This window comes from Hemitrygon akajei, chromosome 10, assembly GCF_048418815.1.
Source record: "Hemitrygon akajei chromosome 10, sHemAka1.3, whole genome shotgun sequence".
NCBI lineage: Eukaryota > Metazoa > Chordata > Chondrichthyes > Myliobatiformes > Dasyatidae > Hemitrygon > Hemitrygon akajei.
Window position 1 is genome coordinate 173,835,204 of NC_133133.1, and position 24,573 is coordinate 173,859,776.

At 43.5% G+C, this 24,573-nt stretch overlaps 1 protein-coding gene across 1 annotated transcript in view; it reads right to left on the reverse strand.

The window, feature by feature from the left end:
- Positions 1-1,550: 1,550 nt before the first annotated feature.
- The window catches only part of chpt1 (choline phosphotransferase 1), a 35,753-nt gene continuing 12,730 nt past the window's right edge, over positions 1,551-24,573 (reverse strand). The window contains exons 2-8 of the mRNA XM_073059757.1: positions 20,441-20,588; positions 15,605-15,746; positions 13,491-13,575; positions 8,907-9,038; positions 8,656-8,814; positions 7,166-7,291; positions 1,551-4,503 (exon numbers count right to left, since the gene is read on the reverse strand). Of these exons, the coding sequence (XP_072915858.1) occupies positions 4,375-4,503; positions 7,166-7,291; positions 8,656-8,814; positions 8,907-9,038; positions 13,491-13,575; positions 15,605-15,746; positions 20,441-20,588 (921 nt within the window). The 3' untranslated portion in view covers positions 1,551-4,374. The remainder of the gene's footprint in view (positions 4,504-7,165; positions 7,292-8,655; positions 8,815-8,906; positions 9,039-13,490; positions 13,576-15,604; positions 15,747-20,440; positions 20,589-24,573) is intronic.

The following is a 24,573-nucleotide window of genomic DNA, read 5'->3' on the forward strand; positions in this document are numbered from 1 at the left end:
ATTTTGGTAGGTCAAATATGATGACAGAATATAGTATTAATGGTAAGACTCTTGGCAGTGCGGAGGATCAGAGGGATCTTGGGGTCCGAGTCCATAGGACATTCAAATCCGAAGGGCCTGTATTGTGCTGTAGGTTTTCTATGTTTCTATCATTGTCTTGTATCATCCAACTTCTACTAAGCTTCAGGGGATAGATCACTACCCTGACATTTCCCTGTAAAATGTATTTGTACAATTTTGAGTTTATTGTTCCTGCAAGATTACAAGCAGCCCCCAAACCATGATGCTCCTTCCACCATGCTTCACAGATGGGATGGGGTTTTGGTGTTGATGTGCAGTGTCCTTTTTACCTCCAAACATAGCAGTGTGCATTTCTGTCAAAAGTTCAACTTTTCTCTCACCTGTCCACAGAACATTGTCCCAGAAGCATTCTGGAACATCCAGGTGGTCTTTTTCAAACTTGAGCTATGCAACAATATTTTTTTGGAGAGCAGTGGTATCCTGCCACAAACACCGTTCTTGTTCAGTATTTTTCATACAGTGGACACATTAACAGAGACTTTCTCAAGATCGAGAGATTTCTTCAGGTCCTTTGCTGTTACCCTTGGGTTCTTTTTCACCTCTTTCGGCCTTGCACATTGTGCTCTTGGTGTGATCTTTGTAGGACCCCCACTCCTAGGGAGAGTAGCAACAGTACTGAGTTTCCTCCGTTTGTAGACAATTTCTCTTACTGTGGACTGATGAACACTCAGGTATTTAGAAATGCCTTTGTAGTCTTTTCTAGCTTCCTGTACCTCTCCAATTCCTCCAAGGTCCTCTGAAAGTTGTTTTGATCACAGCATAAACAGAGGTTTCTTGAGTTAAGAGCAGCAGACTGTCAGTAACCTGTGTCTTTTTTTTAAATAGGGCAGGGCACCTCCAATCTCATCTGATTGATTGTTACACCTGACTCCAAATAGCTCTTGTAGAAGGCATTACCAGAGCAGTTCACATACTTTTTACGAATCTAGACTGTGACCATTCAAATGGTGCACTCACTATTGACAAGTACAATTGTTTATGTTATTGATTTAGGCAGGTAGTGTTTGTCTATTATGGTGACTTAGATGAAGATCAGATTAATGTGTAATTAATGCAGAAAACTAGGTAATTTCAAATGGTTCACAAATTTTTTCTTGCAACTGTATGCGCACTTTGATAATTTACTTTAAGCTTTATTAGGTTTTTTAGTTTGCGGTCATTGGTTGCACATTTTAGAGGCTGCAGTCTTTCACTGATTTGTATTTACTGCGAATGTCGGTAAGAAAGCGAACCTCAGCATTGCATATGGTAGCATATACATACTAATAATACATTTATTTTGAACTTTGGGTGAAGGGTTTACAACCACCGAGCTGAGTGAGTGGAATTTAGAAATGGAAGAAACCCGAAGAGAAAAATATTTTTTAAACCCCTCTTTCATTTAACTGAAACATCTTTCTATGCTAAATGCCTTGTATAAAACACAGTGCTATATTGTCATTCAGTACTGACCAAAGATAACAAGACAATCAGGTTTGATTTTTAGTTTAATTACAAAGGTAGAAAGAACAAACGTTTAGTGTTGAACTAAATGATACATTTCCCACCATGAGGGCACAAAACTGCAGCATAAACACCAGGTCCTGAGACAAGTCCACAATAAAACATTCAGAGCAACGCTGCATCTAACTGGTGATCCTAACAACTCCACTACGAAGCCTGCACCGAACAATGAAAAGCAGCATCATAAGCAATATTCTGGTGAGACAGCACCTTGTTCCCAGTTAGTGAATCACTTACTTGATTTTAATACAAACCTCTTCCACAATTAACTTCTTTTGGTAGCTTAAAGCTATGTTCCCAAGATATGTACGTTGTCAGAATTTAATCCCTGATCCCCTTTGAGGTGGTTTTGGTAGCCTTCAACCAATATAATCCATGTAGTGAAGGTGCTCCCACTGTGCAGTCACACTTGAAAATTCAGGATTTCAGTTAACACCCAGAAAGGGATGGATAGACTACATGGCTGACCTGCCAATAACATGGAACAACCATTTAAACTTGTGATCATCCAAACTTCAATCTACTTGATCTGCAAACAATCAGCAGATACCCAGCTCCCTAACATGTCCATGATATTTGATCGATCAGTGATGAGAACAGGTTGTTGGAACTCAAATCAGCATTCGTAGGAAAAGGTTTAACATTGCACAAATTTTAGAGATGGCGTTTGAATCACAAAATGTGTGAAGAAGTTTAATGTGTAAGGAACCAATGTTTTCACTGTAGGCACTCTCCCAGCTCAAAGGGTCCGGACCTTTCTTCAGTGAATCCAGGCAAGTTTAATACTCATAACCAACATGAAGTTCTAAAACTGTCAAGAGTAAAATTCATAAAGGCATTGATAGTGAAGAAGAGTCCACTATAGTGGGAGAGTTCAAGACCAGAGGATACAGCCTCAGAACAGAGGGATGTCCTTTTAGAATGGAGATGAGGAATTTCTCTAGCCAGAGAGAGGTGTATCTGTGGAATTCGCTGCCAAAGGCAGCTGTGGAGGCCAAATCTTTATGTATATTTAAGGCAGAGATTTGTGGATTCTTGATTAGTCGGGGCGTGAAGGGATATGGGCAGAAAGTAGGACACTGGGACTGAGAGGGAAAATGGATCAGCAGAGCAGATTAGATTTTATGGTAAAATGGCCCAATTTTTCTCCTACATATTATGGTTTTATATGGAATGGTAGGAGAGATGTACGAATGAATTATATTGAATCAAATAAAGAAATTCTAACATTAGGAGATTTATTTTCAAACCAGTTCCAGCCTTGAACCAGGTGGATGTGTAAACACAAGCTTCCCTTCAGAAGAGACCTGCTGACTCTTGGTATCACCCTCATGCTTTTATCATTCCACAGGACATTAACTAGTGGTGGATAAACTGGCTCCAGTTCAGAGATCTGCCTGGGAATGTTGACTGGTCTCCCTGCCAACGTGAGACAGTCACTGGGCCTTGAGTTTTAGCTCACTGTGGGGTTGGATGGTACAAACTCAGCCAGTTCTGCCCTCACCTCAAATTTACAGTACTCGTGTACTGTGACACTCCAAACACTTGGGAAGGTTGAAGGCATATGCAAATTTGGCATCAGTCATTTTTGTTCTCTGACCTGCAGAGTTCCTCCAGTACCTTCTCTGTGTTAAACTGTAAAATATAGGAGCAGAATTAGGCTATTTGGCCCACTGAGTCTGCTCCACCATTCCAGTATTGCTCCAGTCTGTTTCAGTAAACGCAAGACAAAGCCTTCTAACTCAAGTGAAGGAGCAGGACAACAATATTCTCCAATCTTCCTTACACATTCTGAATTTCCTGGTACATGAAAGATAACGCTTGTGTAAGGAAGGAGTTACGAGGGTGGTTAAAGAAATGAATTTGAAGAGTTTGTAGTCAGCTTATGAAGAGGAAGCTGTAATTTGGACGGAATAAATCAGAAAATATTGAAGTTAGCAAGTGGTGCAGCGTCTGAGGAAGGAGATTTCAAACCTTTCATCAGAAGTATAGGGGCATTGGTAGGGTAGATCAGACTTTTTCCCACGGAGTCTCACATTAGAGAGCATAGGATTATGGAGAGAAAGGGAGATTTAAAGGGGACCTGACAGGGCAACTTTTCCCAGACCAGGTGGTGGGTGTATGGAATGAGGTACCCAAGGAAGTGGTAGAGGCAGGGACAATTACAATGCTTAAAAAGCATTTGGTATGAAACAAAGGGTGTGGTTGGTAGAATCTTGGTTGGCCTGCATGGATTGGGCTCTAATGACATGGAAACAGATCTTAACTCTATGCAATCTGCTTTCAAAGCTTAAAGTATGGTTGCTAATGGGAGGGCCTCCCTGAGAACCTCAGAGAAGGGCCTCGCATATAAACGTGAGTGGTTCAAACGCAACGATTCCTGAGCTGGGTTAATGATATTTTCCGGTTTATTTTTGCACTGTATTAATGTTCTTCATTTCGATCTGGGTTTTTTTTTAATCTGTAGCGATGTAGAAAATGTATAAAAAAACTAATAAAAAAAATAAAATAATAATGATATTTTCCACAGATTCTTGCAGCACTGATGGGTGGGTGGGCAGGTTAAACAGATCTCTCCCATTCATTACCAAAATATTCAACTCATTTAAGTCATAATTACAGAAGGTAGAATTAATATGGAGACGCGGGTTTGGTGTGTGAGATCCGGGTTCGGAGACATGGGTTTGGTCTGTGATCCAGGTTCAGAGACGTGGGTTTGGTCTGTGATCCCAGTTCGTTTTCACTCAGGAGTTCTTCCTGCGACTCTCCTTCCTCCAGCTGGGCAAATTGTCACTTGTGGTGTCTCGGCACATGTTCTGGAGCGTGTGGTGATATGCGGAAGACCTGGATGTGGAGGTGGGAGGCGATCTGCGTGCAGACGAATGTGCAGTACATCAGCAGGTCACACAGAGAGAGGATCTGAAAAGCATCAGAACAGGCCTCAGAATTCTTTCATCCCTCGAACAAGCCCCCGACCCAATCTTTCCCCCATTATCACCTTCATACAGCCTGAGGTGGTCACCATGGTGACACAGGAGATGTCAACGTTGGAACCTGGAGCAACAAATGGGAATATTGTCCTGATAAAGGGTCTCAGCCTGAAATATCAACTGGTTATTCCTCTCCATAGATGCCACCTGTCCTGCTGAGTTCCCCAGCAGTCTGTGGATTTCCAGCATTTACACAATCTCATGTTGACAGTTAAAACCCTAGAACAGGCTGAGCTTTTCAAACTAGCACTTAACTTAAGAACTTAGCAACCAGGAGCAGGAGTTGACCATCTGGCCTGTCGAGCCTCAATGGTTGATCTGGTCATGAACTGAGCTCCCCCTACCTGTCTGCCCCCCATAATCCTTAACTGCCACTTCAAGCCCTGTTAGTCAGGGTTGACCATGGATATTGCGTCCTAGCTGTTAATGTAGTCAAAACGCAATCCAGGACAGTACGATATGGTGAACAAGCTGACACCTGTGCAGCAAGCTCTCCCTCTCCACACAGCTGATGAACCCAAAGACCAGCAGAGACTGATGCAGTTTACCACCAGCAGTGTCGCAGGAGTTGCCAGTCAGCGTTGAACTCAATGTAGGACTGCCCTAGTGACGCCAGCTGTGGATTTTTTCTTGGAGTTTACTCCCAAAACCTTCCTTGTGTGTACAGCCGCAAGGCAACAGAGGTTTGAGATGAGTGTTTTCTTTCTGCTAAATGAGCCGCCGACCCTAATCCTAACCTTAACTCCCATGCGATGCAGACATCTATGTCTTTAGGCAGCCTCTGCTGCGTCCCCGAGCAGAACACATCACGACTCGGAAAAGCAGTTCCTCCTCCTCTGTCCCCGAGCCTTCATGTTGTGTCCCCTTCTTCTAGTCCCACTTACCAGTGAAACAAATTTCCTTCCTTTACCTTATATACCCCTTTCATAATTTTAGTCGTTTCAATAAGATCCTCTCATGCTTCTGAATTCCAGGGAGAGGAGCACAGTTAATAGGTGAGGGGGTGAGGAGAGGGTATGAGGGAATAACGTGCTGGGAGGAGGGAGAGGAGCATAGCTGACAGGTGATAGGTGAGGGGGTGGGGGAGAGGGTATGAGGGAATAATGTGCTGGGAGGAGGGAGAGGAGCACAGCTGACAGGTGATAGGTGAGGGAGAGGGTATGAGGGAATAACTTGCTGGGAGGAGGGAGAGGAGCATAGCTGACAGGTGATAGGTGAGGGGGTGGGGGAGAGGGTATGAGGGAATAACGTGCTGGGAGGAGGGAGAGGAGCACAGCTGACAGGTGATAGGTGAGGGAGAGGGTATGAGGGAATAACGTGCTGGGAGGAGGGAGAGGAGCATAGCTGACAGGTGATAGGTGAGGGGGTGGGGGAGAGGGTATGAGGGAATAACGTGCTGGGAGGAGGGAGAGGGGCATAGCTGACAGGTGATAGGTGAGGGAGAGGGTATGAGGGAATAACGTGCTGGGAGGAGGGAGAGGAGCACAGCTGACAGGTGATAGGTGAGGGAGAGGGTATAACGTGCTGGGAGGAGGGAGAGGAGTACAGCTGACAGGTGATAGGTGAGGGGGTGGGGGAGAGGGTATGAGGGAATAACGTGCTGGGAGGAGGGAGAGGAGCATAGCTGACAGGTGATAGGTGAGGGGGTGGGGGAGAGGGTATGAGGGAATAACGTGCTGGGAGGAGGAAGAGGAGCACAGCTGACAGGTGACAGGTGAGGGAGAGGGTATGAGGGAATAACGTGCTGGGAGGAGGGAGAGGAGCACAGCTGACAGGTGATAGGTGAGGGGGTGGGGGAGAGGGTATGAGGGAATAACATGCTGGGAGGAGGGAGAGGAGCACAGCTGACAGGTGATAGGTGAGGGAGAGGGTATGAGGGAATAACGTGCTGGGAGGAGGGAGAGGAGCATAGCTGACAGGTGGGGGTGAGGGTATGATGTGAGAAGCTGGAGGGGATAAGTGAAAAAGGTAAAGGGCAGAAGAAATGAGTTGACAGGCGAGGACAGATGAGTTCCACCAGCATTTTGTTGCTGAGTTTCAGCAGCTGCAGATTGTGTTGAAAGCTGAGGTACCTGAATTCTGAATGCAAGTGGCAACGCACTGTGTATCTAAATAATCCTAATCCTGACCATCATAGATGGAGATATGACCCACCCACCTTCCCCCCACCCTCTTATTCTTGTTTTTCCTCCTTGCTTCCCATTCCAGATGAAGGGTCTTGGCCTAAAACACTGTTTATTCCTCTCTATTGATGCTGTCCGATAGCAGTTCCTCCAGGAATGTTTTTTTAAAAATTTCTTAGTGTGCAATAGGCCCCGCCGTCCCTTTTTCTCCCCACACTACCCCGGCAACCCCCAAAACCCCTGATTTAACCCTAACCTAATCACGGGTCCATCTTTGAACTGTGGGAGGAAAGCAGAACGCCTGGGGAAAACCCACACATTTCTCAGGGAGGACAAACTAACTCCTTCCAGTTGATGCTGGATCTCAGATGTAATAACATTGTACTATCTGCTCTAGCACTGATGTTATTTTCTGGATTTCCAATATCTGCAGAAACTCACGTTTCCGTATGGAGATGAGATGCTTACCATCGCTATCCACAGTACAATATATTCATTAATAAAGCTATCGAAGTACTGATTGAAGAACAGCAGGCCGGGCCCTATGAATGCTGTGTCTTGCAGTTTCATCTTGCTTCTCGTCATGTGTGCCACCTGGAGAACCAACAGGAAACGTCATTACCACAACAAGTGTCACATATTGTTGGAAAATTACCACACAGCCGACTGGGAGGACTCCAGTATCTCTTGATCTACTCCCAGTTCATGGATTTTTCCACTCAGGGACTGGTCCACAAAACATACAAACAGAATTCGGCCATTCAGCCCATCTTGTCTGTTCCACCATTCAATCATGACTGATTTATTTTCCCTCTCAATCCCGTTCTCCTGCCTTCTGCCCGTAACCTTTGACACTCACTATCAACCTGCTGTAAATATACCAATGAATTGGCCTGCACAACCATCTGTGGCAATGAATTCCAGATTCACCACCCTCTGGCTGAAGAAATTCCTCATCTGTTCTAAAGGGACACCCCCCTCTGTTCAGAAGTTGTGCCCTCTGGGTCTCACTGCACCTGAACCCTCGGCTGAATACTTTATTACTCTATCCTCGAGACCTGTGCTTTCAGAAACCCGTTTCCTTTTAACTGAATGGCATCTAAACTTCACAATTCCTCCTCTACACATGTTGATCGAGCTGCTTTTCCACAACAATCACTGCCAGACTCTGTCCTAACAGCCTGTTCAAATATGTTTAAAAAATTAAGGCCACAGATGGTGCAGATGTCACCTTATTCCAGATGTAGCAGGTGAGAACCAAGTTGGTCGTATGCACAAACAAGCATCAAAAACAGACCTGTGCACTCCTCAGATGATCAATTCCCTGGAAAGTTGTGCCTGTTAAACACGGATTGGAATCAACACAGAACAGTACAGCACAGTTTAGCCCACAACCTTTTAACCTACTCCAAGATCAACATAACCCTTCCCTCCTAAGCCTTCCTCTGACATCCTCCCTATACTTCCCTCCAATCTTCTTAAAGTTATGACCCCTCATCTTAATCATCTCTGCCCTGGGGCAAAGCCTCTGCCTCTTATCTTGGACAACTCTCAAATTGCCTCTCTTCCTCTTTTGCCCCCAAAATGAAAAGTCCTAACTCCCTCAACCCATCCTCATAAGACGTGCTCTCTAATCCAGGCAACAAGTTCAAGTTTAATTGTCATTCATGAATACCCATGAATACAGCCAAATGAGACCGCATTACTGGTAAATCTCCTCTGCCCCCTCTCCAAATTTTTCACATCCTTCCTATAATAAGGCAACCAGAACTGAACACAATATTTAGAGTGTGGTCTAACCTGGGTTTTATAGAGCTGTAACATTACCTCGTGGCTCTGGAACTCAACCCCCTCACTAATGAAGGCCAACACACCATATATCTTTTCAACAAATGTTGAAAGGCAAGACCCCATTTAAAAACAGGTGATTTACTGCCACGCATTTAATATTAACATACCACTAACTTGTTTGTGACTTTTGAAGTCACACATCCGAATGCTAAAACATAGAGACACGGATGTTCCTCAAACAAATGTGTGGTGGATTTCTTGTAGATCATTGCCGCCAGGATTATAACCAGGCCGATGTGCATGGCTGGTGACAAAACGCTGGTGCCCTAGAGAAATGGGGAATATTACACTCAGTATCAGAAGCCACAAGCCCGGTAACCACATGGAAAATGTGCTGTCATTCAGTATATCTGCCTACCGCGATCGTGGAGCCATTTTTCCCTGTCCCGCCAGTAAAGATGACCCGAAAGTAATTGGTGCACGTGTAGATTGCTCCCAGCATTATCCCAAGCACTGGAATAATTTTCATCCTTATTCCTAATACTGGGATCTTTATGGAAAGAAAGAAGGCTGTAACAATGCAGACAAGGACACTGAGATCATAAACCATAAGCAATAACTGAGGTAGAAACCTGTAGACCATCTCTCATTTGGTTCTAAACCTCATTCACTCAGTATGATTAGAAGACAAGTGTAGAAAATGCATTACCTTTCTTTAGCCATCCCGTGTAACATTTTACAGGGGCGGGGGGGATGTCCAGAGGCAGCAGAATATAAAAAAGAGACAAATAAGAAACACAGATTTTTGTGTCCCCACCACTTTGGCGTGCATACGGAATGGAACACCACACTGTCAATGAAGCACACTGCATCTCATCACGTGCAACCCAGTCCTTGCAAAACGTCACAAACAAATCTCTGGCAAAGCCCGAGCAAGGTGAAAGACAGTAAATCCTCAACTTCAATTTAGACATTGCCATGGTGCAGAACTTTCCAAACTAAAATAATCTGTAAACAGCGGTGGAAAGGAGACAAACAAAATCGATTAGATTCAAGATCCCAATAACTACACTTTATTGAAATGTCACCTAAGACTCCAGGAAGTTTCTACAGATGTACTGTGGACAGCATTCTGTCTGGTATGGAGGCATCAATGCACAGCATCGCAAGGAGCTGCAGAGGGAACCGCTCCATCGTGGGCACGACCCTGCCTTCCACCAAGGACATCTTCAAAACTGGATGCCTCTAGAAGGTGGATCCATCAAGGATCCTCACCACCCAGGACATGCCCTCTTCTCAGGGAGGAGGTACAGGAGCCTGAAGGCACACACTCAACATTTTAGGAACAGCTTCTTCCCCTGCACCATATTTCTGAATGAACAATGGACCCATGAACACCATCTCACTAATTCATGGCAATGAATAAACAATTGATGTTTCCAGCTGAGAACCTTCACCAGGACTGTTTAATCATTTCCATAGATGCTGCCTGACCTGCTGAGTTCCTCCAGCATTTTGTGTGTTGCTCTGGATTTCCAGCATCTGCAGAATCTCTTGTGTCTTCCTCACTAATTTGGCCTACTTTACACTATTTATAATTTTACTATTTCTTATTGTAACTAATAGTAATGCTTATGTCTTCAGCTTTACTGCTGTTGCAAAAACAAATTTCACAACATACGTCAGTGATAATAAACCTGATTCAGTTTCTAGAATGGAGGTAGATGGAGAGTACGGGGTTCACATTTACTACCAGCACCTAACCTGCAGGAATAGCAACGTCTCAATGCCATAAGTGAATCCCTCTGTTGGCAAGGATCAATTAAATATAACAATGGCCAACATGGACGGACATGATACCATAGCGATTTACGGCACGCTATTGCAGCTTGGAGCTTCAGTTTGGAGTTCAATTTCTTGTCCTCTCTGTGGAATACATGGGTTTTCTCCGGGTGCTCTGGTTTCCTCCCATGGTCCAAAGACATGTTGATTGGTAGGTTAACTGGTTATTGTAAATTGCCCCACGATTAGGCTAGGGTTAAATTGGGAGGTGAATCAAACGAACTGTGGAGCTTACCAACAAATTGGGCGGTGCAGCTTGAAGCATCAGAAGGGCCTATTCCTCGCTTTATTTCTAAATAAACTAACTCCATGATCAGAAACACCCGCACTTGTTCTCAGTACTTCTGTATTATATGCAGTTTGTCTTCCTTCACACATTTGTTGTTTGTCAGCGTGTTTATGTGGAGTTTTTCATAAATTTTATTAAATTTCTTTATTTTACAATAAATGCCTGCAAGATGAGGGGGATCTCTGAAATCTATTGAATATTAAAGGCCTAGATAGAGTGGATGTGGAGAGGACATTTCCTACAGTGAGTGAGCCTATGATCGGGGCACATCCTCAGAATACAAGGACACTTTAAACAGATGAGGAGGAATTTCTTTAGCCAGTGGGTGGTGAATCTGTGGAATTCAGTGCAACAGATGACAGGTCATTGGGAATATTTAAAGCAGAGATTGATAGGTTCTTGATTATTAAGGGTGTCAAAGGTTACAGGGAGAAGGCAGGGAAATGGGGTTGAGAGGGATAATAAATCAGCCATGGACCGAATACCTTAATTCTGCTCTTCTGTCAGTGCATGATGTAAAGGAGAACAAAATGATTATTGCTCAGAAAAGAAACCTCAGGGTAGAATGCAGTACTTTGAAAATAAATTTTACGTTGAGCTTTGCACAGACAAGTTGGCTCAGCTGTTGAATTAGAGACAGCACCTTGTTCCAATAATCTGTAGGCTTCTGAACATTTACAAAATAGACTCAAATGGACAGATAATAATGTGGAGATAGGGATTGTATCCTGAATGGCCAGCAGCAGGTCTGGGAAATGTCGATGGGAAGAATGGATAATTATGCGATGCATACGAGCAAGTTGGTAAGCTCCACAGTTCACTTGATTCACTGTGATGGACCCAACTGGGCTGTGTAGAACAAACTGTGTACAATTTATGTTGCACTTATATTTTTCTTGTAAATATTGCATATTGAAGGTCAACCTTATTTGTCAGATACATTTTACATTTGTTAGGAATTTACTGATGTGCATTGGCTCGACATTCAACAAAATGTGATGCTCTGTGCCTGCTGCGATGCTGCAGCAAGTTTGTTTCTCATTGCACCTCTGCGCACATGGACAGTGGTAATCATCAGGTGACAGTCAGATTCAACAAGCAACAGTGAATTAAATAATCACCAAAAGGTGCTGGGCGTGGGAAGGATGTTTGCTTGGACACCTTATTTCTAGTCTAGGGTCTAGTATCAGTATTACACTCCACAGTTTTCTAGGCAAATTGTAAAATTCAGTTCCCTACAAGAAGCCACTGATATTAGCTATAAGCAGAAGTCTGAAATCTTGAACAAAGGAGATTCTGCACCTGTTCGAGTCTTGAGCAACACACACAAAATTCTGGAGGAACTCGGCAGGTCAGGCAACACCTATGAAAGGAATTTCAGGCTGAGACCCTGATGAAGGGTCTGTGTGTGTCAGAGAAACTTAGGTAGTTTTACTCTGAAGCATCAGAAGTCATTCCCTTTGGACCAAGAGTCTGATGGTTAAGGGGTAATAACTGTTCCTGAAGCTGGTGGTGAGCCCTGAGGCTCCTGTACCTTCTTCCTGATGGCCACAGCAGGAAGAGAGCGTGGTCTGGGTGGTGGGGGTCCCTGCTTTACTTTTACAGTGCCAGTGATCAACAATCAAGAGTTTAACTCCTACTGCTATAAGGAGATTGTACTTTCTCCCCATGACCATGTGGGTTTCGTCAAGGTGCTCTGGTGTCCTCCAACAGTCCAAAGGTGAACGAGTGAGGGTCAGAGAGTCGAGGGCACGCTATGTGAAGCTAATGTCACATCTCACTTTTTTTTCCAATGTATATGTGACAAATAAAGCTAATCTTTGATCTTTAACTAATTGTGTTAAATTATATGTATTTCATTCTAATTGTATAGGGATCATTAAAGGCTCTTTTTAAAGCAGCCAAATGTAAACTTGGTTTTGCAAGAGCTACTACTTCCAGTGAAATATGGGTACATTAAGCCGGAGAGAAGACTGCATCCATCAGACGACCCTCACCATCTGGGACGTGCGCTCTTCTCATTACTACCATCAGGGAAGAGATACAGGAGCACAAAGACCACACACAATGTCTTAGGGACAGAATTTTCCACTCTGCCATCACTTTCTGAAGGATCCATAAACCCATAATCACTGTCTCACTGCAATATTTATTTTTGTAACTTATAGTAATTTTATGTCTTGAAATGCACTGCTGCAACAAAACAAAGTTCACAACATTCACCTTTGTGGAACACGCTGCCAGGGCCGGTGGTAGAGGCAGATAAATTAATCATCATCATGTGCCATGTCATGTGATGTGGGCAGTCTTGGTCTTTGACCATGATTGTTCTTGGCAAATTTTTCCACATAAGTGGTTTGCTATTGCCTTTTTCTGGGCAATGTCTTTACAAGACAGGTGACCCCAGCCATTATCAATACTCTTCAGAGAGTGTCTGCCTGGCATCAGTGGTCACATAACCGGTACTTGTGCCAGCAGACAATCTCTGAAGAGTACTGATAATGGCTGGGGTCACTCATCTTGTGAAGACACTGCCCAGAAGGCAACTAAAACCACATCTGTTGAAAAAATTGCCAAGAAAAATGGTCATGGATTAGACCATGATCATCCACGTCAATACAAGACAACATATAATGATGATGATGAGGCATAGGAGCATAATCAGGCCATTTGCCCATTGAGTTTGCTCTGCTCATCTCATTGCAAGATTCCAACCAATGACACAAACTGGAAGACACTTGTTCCTACACTGTAGTACCGATAATCCCTCAGTGAACCAAGACTGCAAGTCCCTCTTGCCTCCAGATTGGTTTCACACTGTACCCAAGTCATGAAATCAGGGTGCCATCATGAATTTATAGAACCACTCACCTCATTGTCCCAAAGTGTGGCTCCTCCAATGGCAGACAAGAAAAAGATGAGCATTATGCAGATTTGAACTTCAGTTACATCAATTCTAATCAAACAGAGAGACCAGTGGTTAATTGAGAATGAACTAGAGTAAACTGCAACATGAGAAATAGAATTCACTCAACTGGATGGTGTAAATCTACACTGAAATGCAATTTTTTGTTCTAATTGTGTTCTTCCTTGTAAAATTTGGCTATAATTTGTTTTTCTTGAGAATGCTGTTTATCTGATGCTAGGTGTTTGTGATGCTGCTGCACCTGTGCACACAGAATGATAATAAACCCCATTGTAGTGTGGAAAGGTAACAAGGCGGCAGGTAGCAACTACAGAACTATGAAAAGTAAGGGGCTTGCAAACTCAAAGGGTATGTTACTCATGGAATATTCTCATTTGTTTCCTTAACAGGTCAGCAACCAGACAGCATGGATTTAAAAGGAATTAAAGGGGAAATGGGAAAATACATTCACTGAGGGATCTGGAAGTCATTGCCTGGAAGGCAGAAAGCTTCATGACACTTAAGCAGGAACCAGGTCCACAACAAAATGTATTGTAATGTCACAGAGCACAGAAACAAGCCATTCGGCCCATCTAGTCAATGCCAAACTGTTATTCTGCCTGGTCCCATCAACCTGCACCTGTTCCCCAACTTGGTGGTGTTGGACCCAAGGCTCCTGTGCTTCCTGCCTAGTCCCATTGACAGGCACCTGGACTACAGACCTCCATAACTATCCCATCCATGTACTTATCCAAACTTCTCTTGACCAACCATGTGGTAATTTGTCAACGGCCTCGCACTAACTTTATCTCTTCCTCCTTTCCAGTTTTGGCAGGCTGGGCACCTGCCACCATTCGCTGAGGATCAGATTTGAACCTGATGTTCTTCTGCTACATTCCCTTCAGGTCCCCTAAAATACTTCACCTTTCACCCTTAACCTGTAGTTCAAGTCTAACTCAACTTCAGTGGGGAAAAAGCCTGCTTGCGTTTACACTATCTAGCTTCTGCAGATTTTCTCATTTGCGATTGGATTACTACACTGCGAAATCTCTTCAAGGGATGCCTCTCCTGAAAAGTTTAAATATTCCTTTCGACAGAGATCAGTGAAACCCTCTCTCACTCCTCGTGATCTCTGCAGCCCTCCGACACTTAAGTCTATTCATCTTTTTTTCCCTCCAGTAATGCTGAAGGGTGTTGGCCCCAAACTTCGACTGTACTCTTTTCCACAGATGTTGCCTGGCCTGCTGAGTTCCTCCAGCATTTTGTGTGTGTTGTTTGGAGTATTGTGGTCAGTTTGGGTGACCTTATTAGAGAAAGGATGCGGGAGCTTTAAGGAGGCAGCAAAGGTGCTGCCTGGATTAGAGAGCATGTCTTATGAGGAAAGGCTGAGCAAGCTAAGGCTTTTCCCTTTGCAAGCATAGCTCAAGAGAGCTCAATAGCCAGAGACTTTTCCTAGGACAGAAATGTCTAATATGAGGGGCATGATTTTAAGGTGATTTGAGGAAAGTATCATTATTATTATTGCTGTATTATTTCTCAGTTCAAGCTGATAAAGCCTGAGGTACAAGCACAGCCAAGCACACTCATTTCTCAATTGCTGGGAATTTTTGGACTATTCGAGTGTCGTTTAATACTGTGCCTTTCTGGAGATTTACATAAATATTGCTGTGTAGGCCCAACTGTTTAATGCTATTGTGTAGTGTCTTTGGGATGATACCAGTTGTAGATATTACTATTGGGACAATGTATATCTGTTCATGTTCCATAGTCTTTCAATTTCCTCTTTTAATTCAGCATATTGCTGGTGTTTTTCACTTCTTGATTTCTGTATGTTGTGTGTGTTTGGAATGGCTTCATCAATTAAGTTGTACTTGCTTGTTTATCCTGTATTATTATATCCAGACAGCTATTATGGATTGTCGTCTTATTATTATTCAATAAGATCACAGCTGATCTGTCTGTGGACTTAGTTCTACCCACCTGCCATTTCCCCATAACCCTTGCTCTGAAAAATTCTGTGTTTTAAATACATTTAATGGATAGCATTTAACACTGTATAGAATGAAATAAGCAAACTTACTTTGCAAATCGCAGTGACCCTGAGACGTAGGTTTGCCAGTGAGCACAGTAGAATAGAAACAAGCCAATGAAGCAGCAGAAGAACAGGAGTTCTGAATCCGTTCCCAAACGAACAGCCAGGCAGCAGCCCAAGCCCAACACAACTGGAAAGGAAAAACAAGGGGAAGAAATAAAGCTAATTACAACGGGACTTTAGCAAGGCCTTTGACAAGTTGGTCAAGGTTCAGTCACTTGGCATTCAGGATGATTAGACATTGGCTTTGCAGGTAGTAGATGGTTGCCTCATTGACTGGAGGCCTGTGACTAGTCATGTGCCATAGGGATCGGTGTTGGGTCTGTAGCAGTTACTTTAAAACAAATCAAAACCGTTGAGAGAAGAGGCCAGAGTAATCAATACTGTATGACTTGCTTTCGAATAACAAAGCTACAGAGTAGAAAAGTTACTTTTGATCATTTATTACAAAATCAGCAAAGACAAATGATCTTACAGCAATAAAAACAGAAACAAACTAGCTATATAGTGACCTTAATGCTCAAATCAACGTAACTAAGTGTTCTGATTGTTGGAAACAGAATTAGTTTTACGCTAGTTAATAGACAATAGGTGCAGAAGTAGACCATTTGGCCCTTCGAGCCTGCACCGCCATTTTGAGATCATGGCTGATCATCTACTATCAATACCCGGTTCCTGCCTTGTCCCCATATCCCTTGATTCCCCTATCCATAAGATACCTATCTAGCTCCTTCTTGAAAGCATCCAGAGAATTGGCCTCCACTACCTTTCGAGGCAGTGCATTCCAGACCCCAACAACTCTCTGGGAGAAGAAGTTTTTCCTTAACTCTGTCCTAAATGACCTACCCCTTATTCTCAAACCATGCCCTCTGGTACTGGACTCTCCCAGCATCTGGAACATATTTCCTGCCTCTATCTTGTCCAATCCCTTAATAATCTTATATGTTTCAATCAGATCCTCTCTCAATCTCCTTAATTCCAGCGTGTACAAGCCCAGTCTCTCTAACCTCTCTGCGTAAGACAGTCCAGACATCCCAGGAATTAACCTCGTGAATCTACGCTGCACTTCCTCTACAGCCAGGATGTCCTTCCTTAACCCTGGAGACCAAAACTGTACACAATACTCCAGGTGTGGTCTCACCAGGGCTCTGTACAAATGCAAGAGGATTTCCTTGCTCTTGTACTCAATTCCCTTTGTAATAAAGGCCAACATTCCATTAGCCTTCTTCACTGCCTGCTGCACTTGCTCATTCACCTTCAGTGACTGATGAACAAGGACTCCGAGATCTCTTTGTATTACTCCCTTACCCAACTCTATACCGTTCAGATAATAATCTGCTTTCCTGTTCTTACTCCCAAAGTGGATAACCTCACACTTATTCACATTAAACGCCATCTGCCAAGTATCTGCCCACTCACCCAGCCTATCCAAGTCACCCTGAATTCTCCTAACATCCTCATCACATGTCACACTGCCACCCAGCTTAGTATCATCAGCAAATTTGCTGATGTTATTCTCAATGCCTTCATCTAAATCGTTGACGTAAATTGTAAACAGCAGTGGTCCCAATACTGAGCCCTGTGGCACCCCACTAGTCACTACCTGCCATTCCGAGAAACACCCATTCACCGCTACCCTTTGCATTCTATCTGCCAACTAGTTTTCTATCCATGTCAATGTCTTCCCCCCAATGCCATGAGCTTTGATTTTACCCACCAATCTCCTATGTGGGACCTTATCAAATGCCTTCTGAAAATCGAGGTACACTACATCCACTGGATCTCCCCCATCTAACTTCCTGGTTACATCCTCGAAAAACTCCAACAGATTAGTCAAGCATGATTTACCCTTGGTAAATCCATGCTGGCTCAGCCCAGTCCTATTACTGCTATCTAGATATGCCACTATTTCATTCTTAATAATGGACTCTAGCATCTTCCTCACCACCTATGTTAGGCTGACAGGTTGATAGTTCTCTGTTTTCTCCCTCCCTCCTTTCTTAAAAAGTGGGATAACATTAGCCATTCTCCAATCCTCAGGAACTGATCCTGAATCTAAGGAACAGTCTAATAACGTTCCAATTGACCTAACTAGCACTCGAACTAAATTAGTGGTCAACAAAAGAAAAATTATCTTGTGACTTACCCCCTCAATTAGACTAAACTACCAAAATGTGAATATGTAACTGTACTCATTTGCTTCTACCACTCCCTAACTCTTGTGACTAATTACCATAATTAACAAACCACAACATATAACATATGGCTCCAACAGACAGAAAATAGACACAAGTCTCCTACAGTGTCTGTTGTTGTTGTTGTTTGTTATCTATATCAATGATCTGGATGATAATGTTGTTAACTGGATCACCAAATCTGTGGATGACACCAAGGTTGGGGGCACAGTGGACAGCGAGGGAGACTATCAAAGCTTCTAGTGGGATCTGGACCAGATGGAAAAATGGGCAAAAATGGCAGTAGATGAAATTTAATGCAGACAAGAGTAAAGTGTTACACTCTGGCAGGACAAACCAGGGTAGGACTTGCACCATGAGTGGGAGGACACTGAGGAATGCTTTACAACACAGGGATTTGGGAATACAAGTCCATAATTCCTTGAAGGTGATGCCAGGTATATAGAGCAGAAATCTTTTGGCATATTGGCCTTCACTAATCAAAGTATGAAGTACAGGAGTTGGGATGTTATGTTGAAGCTGTATAGGATGTTGGTAAGGCCTTATACAGAGCATTGTGTAGACTCATCCACTTATCTAGCTATAGGAAAGATGTCAATAAGATTGAAAGAGTATAAAGGAAATTTACAAGGATGTTACTGGGACTTTAGGACCTGAGTTATAGGGAAAGGCTGAATAGGTAAGACTTCACTCGCTGGAATGCAGGAGATTGAGGGGAGGATTGATAGAGGTATACAAAACTATGAGGGGTACAGACGGGTAAATTCAAACAGGCTTTTTCCACTGAGTTTGGATGAGATAAGAACAAGAGGTCACAGGTTAGATAGATAGATAGATACTTTATTCATCCCCATGGGGAAATTCAACTTTTTTTTCCAATGTCCCATACACTTGTTGTAGCAAAACTAATTACATACAATACTTAACTCTCCTTACCAGCTTATTAAGACGTGAGGCGTCCCTCTTCTTAATGCTTCCTCCCCAACACGCCACCACAAAGAAGAGGGCGCTCTCCACAACTGACCTATAGAACATCTTCAGCATCTCACTACAGACATTGAATGACGCCAACCTTCTTAGGAAGTACAGTCGACTCTGTGCCTTCCTGCACAAGGCATCTGTGTTGGCAGTCCAGTCTAGCTTCTCGTCTAACTGTACTCCCAGATACTTGTAGGTCTTAACCTGCTCCACACATTCTCCATTAATGATCACTGGCTCCATATGAGGCCTAGATCTCCTAAAGTCCACCACCATCTCCTTGGTCTTGGTGATATTGAGACGCAGGTAGTTTGAGTTGCACCATATCACAAAGTCCTGTATCAGTTTCCTATACTCCTCCTCCTGTCCATTCCTGACACACCCCACTATGGCCGTGTCATCAGCGAACTTCTGCACATGGCAGGACTCCGAGTTATATTGGAAGTCTGATGTGTACAGGGTGAACAGGACCGGAGAGAGTACGGTTCCCTGCGGCGCTCCTGTGCTGCTGACCACCGTGTCAGACCTACAGTCTCCCAACCGCACATACTGAGGTCTATCTGTAAGTACTGGAGAGTTTAACATTGGTAGCTGAGCGAAGGGCGCTGAGTAGGCTACGGTCAATTATGGATAACTCTGAACATCCTCTACATAGCACCATCCAGAGACAGAGAAGCAGTTTCAGCGACAGGTTACTATCGATACAATGCTCCTCAGACAGGATGAAGAGGTCAATACTCCCCAATGCCATTAGGCTTTACAATTCTAAAAGTTTAAGGGAAACATGAGGGACAGTTTCTTCATGGAGGGTGGTGTGAGTGTGGAATGAGCTGCCAGCAGAAGTGACCGATGCAGGTTTGATTGCAACATTTAAAAATTTTTTTTAAAAATTAGTTTCTACAATGCGACAAAAAACAGTAAAAGAGGTTTATACAGTGCAAAACAAACATATCAAATGTACAGTTCATAGCAATTAAGCACCCATAGTAGAATGGTATAAAGCTGGTTACCACCCACCCTCCCACTACCCAACTCCAAGCCAACCTTACAAAGTATAAAAAAGTTAATCAGAACTTTTATCACCATAGAGCCGTATTTATAAAAAGAATTTATGTTGCCTACTACCTAAACTATAATATGTTTACACATCAAAAACCATAAATCTTAACCGTAAGAAGCTGGAAGTAAGGGACTTAAATGCAAAAGAAAAAAGGAGGGATGCGCCCTTAATCTAAACGGGAATTATGAAAATATTCTAGGTCCCCACATCTTGTGGAACTTTACGTCCAAATTAAGAAGTGAATAATGAATCTTTTCAAGGTCTAAGCAGAACATAATCTCTCTGAGCCATTGAGCATGAGTGGGTGGGGCAGATTGCAACACTTAAGAGATGTTTGGATATGTACATGAATGGGAGGGGTATGGAGGATTATGGTCCAGAGGCAGGTCGATGGAGTAGACAGAACAACAGTTTGGCATAGACTAGATGGGCTGAAAGGCCTGTTGCTGTGCTGTAGTGCTCTACGACTCTACTCTGCCTTTCAATCTGATCCAGTTTGATGCTTGCTTTGTAATCTTGATCCTAATCTGCATCGCTACTGGTTGTCACTGTGTACTGCATCAGAGAATGTTCATTCATTAAAGCACGCACCTGTAGAAAAGGAATCACATCCATGGTCGAACAGCTCTCCAAGGGGAGAGCTGCTGTTGGTTCTTCTGGCCTGCTTTCCATCAATGGCATCCAAGGACTGATAGATAAATAATCCCAGACCACACAATACGTACACGTAACATGGTGCCTGCAAAGGGGGGAGAATAACAGGTCACAGACGGAATGGTGAACATCATGGTCATGAGCCATGATCCAAGAACTGCTGAGCAGGACTGAAGATGGATCGGAACTTTCTTCACAGGGAAGCTGCGTGTGCCCACTCCAGGTGATGGTGCATGGCCCGTACTGGAGACTGGAGCACAGACCCAGAATGACACTTCAGCACTGAGGGAGAGCTGTCAGAGAGGGTCAGAAAAAGCTGCAGGGACTTGCAAGCTCAGTCAGCATCCATGGCACCTTCAAAAGGCAGCCATCAGAATCAGAACTAGTTTAATATCACTGGCATTTGTTGTGAAATCTATTGTTTTGCAACAGCAGTAAAGTCCAATACATAATAATAAACAGATAAATACAAAATTAAAAAACTAACAATAAGAAAATATTATTAAATTAAATAAGCATATAAAAGGAGAGCAAAGAAAAATTAACGAGTTAGTGCACATGGGTTCATTGTCCATTCAGAAATCTAATGGTAGTTGGGGAAGAAGCTGTTCCTGAATTGTAGAGGATTCAGGAGCCTGAAGTTCCTGAATCTTCAGGCTCCTGTACCTCTACCTTGATGGTGACAATGAGAAAAAGACACATCCTGGGTGATGGAGGTCCTTAATGCCACCTTTCTGAGGCATGACCCTTCAAAGATGTCCATGATGCTGGGAAGGCTAGAGCTCATGATGGAGCTGACCAAGTTTACAACTTGGATCGATGGATCTAAGATAGCTTCACAGGGAAGCTGTGTGATGTGTGTGCCCACTCCAGCCTTTGAAACAGGGAGGTGATGGTTTCCTTAAGGGGAAATCTTGCCTGAGAAATCTATTGGAATTCTTTGAGGAAATAGCAGGTCGGATAGACAAAGGAATCAGTAGATGTTGTTTACTTGAATTTTCAGAAGGCCTTTGACAAGATGCCACACGAGTCTGTTAAACAAGAGCCCATGCTATTATAGGAAAGATACCAGCATGGACAGAAGATTGGCTGACTGGCAGGAGGCAGTGTGGGAATATAGGGAGCATATTCTGGTTGGCTGCCAGAATCTAGTGTTGGCTTTGGGACTACTTTTCACAGTGAGAAGCAGCCAATGATTTTGATGACAGAATTGATGGAAATATGGTGAAGTTTGCAAATGATACATTTATATAGATATGGTGAATAAAGTTGCTTTGATAATACAAACTGGAGAATTTTCAAGAAGCCTGCTACCTATGGCAACCATGTTAACATTGAGGAATACGTGGATTCTGTGACCAGCTACATAGAGAAGTGAACTGAGGATATTACCATCATGAAACACATCTGGGTGAGGGAAATCAGAAGCAGAGGGCACTGCCAGGCTGAGGGATCGTGGTGCTGCTTTTAGATTGGGGAATGCGACAGCTCTCAGGAAAGCAAGAACAATGCTTTCCCACTCCATCAGGAAGGTGAAATGGGAGCGTTCTCAGAGAACTGACAGTCACTTCTGTGATACCAGACACATGACATACATGTGGCAGGAAATTCAGAGGGTTACAGCCTACAAGTTTACCCTGTGCGTCAGTGACCAGGATGCTTCACTCCCTGAAAGGCTGAATGTCTTCTGCACCCAGTTTGAGGTGCAGAGCAGAGTGCTGGTGAAGAAGGCCCCCCTCCCCCAGGGGAGCAGACACTCCGTCTGGCTGAAGCTGAGGTGAGGAAGACCCTGGTCAGAGTGGGGCCTGATAATATGTTAGGTTGGGTTCTGAAAGACTGCACAGCCCAGCTGATGGAATTGGTGACAGATATATTTCACATCTCTCTGGAACAATCCACTGTCCGTTCAGTTTTCAAGGCAGCCACCAGCATTCCAGTGCCGAAGAAGGTGACAGTAACCTACCTAAGTGACTATTGTCCAGTGACATCAACTTAACCATTATAAAATGCTTTGAGTGACTGGTCATGGAGCACATTAAAGCCTTTCTTCCAGCTACACTAGATCCTTTCCAGTTCACTTATTGCTCAAATCGATCCACGGATGATGCAATAACCTCTGCCCTCCACTCTGTCCTGTCCCCCGTGGAAAATGGGGTCTCATATGCCAGACTGTTGTTATAGACTTCAGTTTGGTATTCAACACCATCATACCCCAGAAACTGGTGGGGAAACTGTCCTCGCTGGTCTCAACACCTCCCTCTGCAATTGGATACCAGATTTCTTTACAGTAGTCTATGCGGGCAGCAATATCTCTCATCGCACTCTGCTAAGCACTGGCTGTGTGCTCAGCCCACTGCTGACACGACTGTGTTGCAGGATCCTGCTCAAACTGTGTCATTAAGTTTGCAGATGATACAACAATGGTGACCTTATCAAGAACGATGTTGAGACAGAGTAGAGGAAGTGGAGTGGCTGGTGGATTGGTGTGAGAGCAACAACATAAGCCTGAACGTGGAGGACAAAGGAAATTACTGTAGACTTCAGGACCTTATATTTAATATTAATAAGTTTGTTACTATCCTTACCTTCAGTTATTGGGTATTATGTCTGTTATGTGTTTGAAGAAATGTCTCCTGTCTATATATATATATGTATGTAGTTAAATGACAATAAACTTCACTTGAACTCTCCACCTTCGCTGAATTCTTACAGGATCAAAATAAGCCGCAGTAAGTTGTAAATTCAGTCAGCTCCATCATGGACACTAGCCTCTCCAGCATCCAGGACATCTTCAGGGAGCGACGCTCAAAAAGACAGTATTCATTATTAACGATCCTAGTCACCCAGGACATACCCTCTTCTCATTGCTTCCATCAGGAAGCAGGCACAGGAGCCTGAAGGCACACACTCAATGATTCAGAAACATCTTCTTCATTAGATTTCTGAACAGATATTGGACATATCAGAGGGAGTACAGAGAGGGTTCACCAGATTGATTCCTGGGATGGCAGGACTTTCATATGAAGAAAGACTGGATCGACTAGGCTTATACTCACTGGAATTTAGAAGATTGAGGGGGGATCTTATTGAAATGTATAAAATTCTAACGGGATTGGATAGGCTAGATGCAGGAAGATTGTTTCCGATGTTGGGGAAGTCCAGAACGAGGGGTCACAGTTTAAGGGTAAAGAGGAAGCCTTTTAGGACTGAGATGAGGAAAAACTTCTTCACACAGAGAGTGGTGAATCTGTGGAATTCTCTGCCACAGTAAACAGTTGAGGCCGGTTCATTGGCTATATTTAAGAGGAAGTTAGATATGGCCCTTGTGGCTAAAGGGATCAGGGGGTATGGAGAGAAAGCAGGCACAGGGTTCTGAGTTGGATGATCAGCCATGATCATACTGAATGGCGGTGCAGGCTTGAAGGGCCGAATGGCCTACTCCTGCACCTATTTTCTATGTTTCTATATGAACACTACCTCACTATGGTTTCTTCCTCTTGTTTTGTACTTAAATTAATTTTTTAAAATAAATATACTTGTTACTGTGATTTACAGTTTTTATTATGCATTACAATGTACTGCTGCTGCAAAACAACAGATCTGATGTCATATGCCAGTGGTGTTAGATCTGATTCACATAGTGATGAAGGTAAGATCATCTAGATTACTGTTAAAATTGCATGCCGCAGCACAGTCAAAATAGCAAATGGCTACGTTCAGATTATCGAGGTGGAACGCAATGCAGCTACGGGAATTTGATACACACCAAATGGGAAGGAGAAGACTAATGAGTCTGCTGAGGGTGGTGTACCAGGTGTACCAGTCATGTTCAGATTCTACATTTTCAGTTTTGGTCACCCTGTAAGACCATAAGATACAGGACGAGAATCAGCCATTTGGCCCATTGAGTCTGCTCCATCATGGCTGATCCATTTCTTCCTCTCAGGCCCCATCTCCCCATATCCCTTCATGCCCCGACCAATCGAGAATCTATCAACCTCTGCCTTAAATATACACAAAGACTTTGTCTCCACAGCTGCCTGTGGAATGCTGTGAGTAAACTCGAAAGA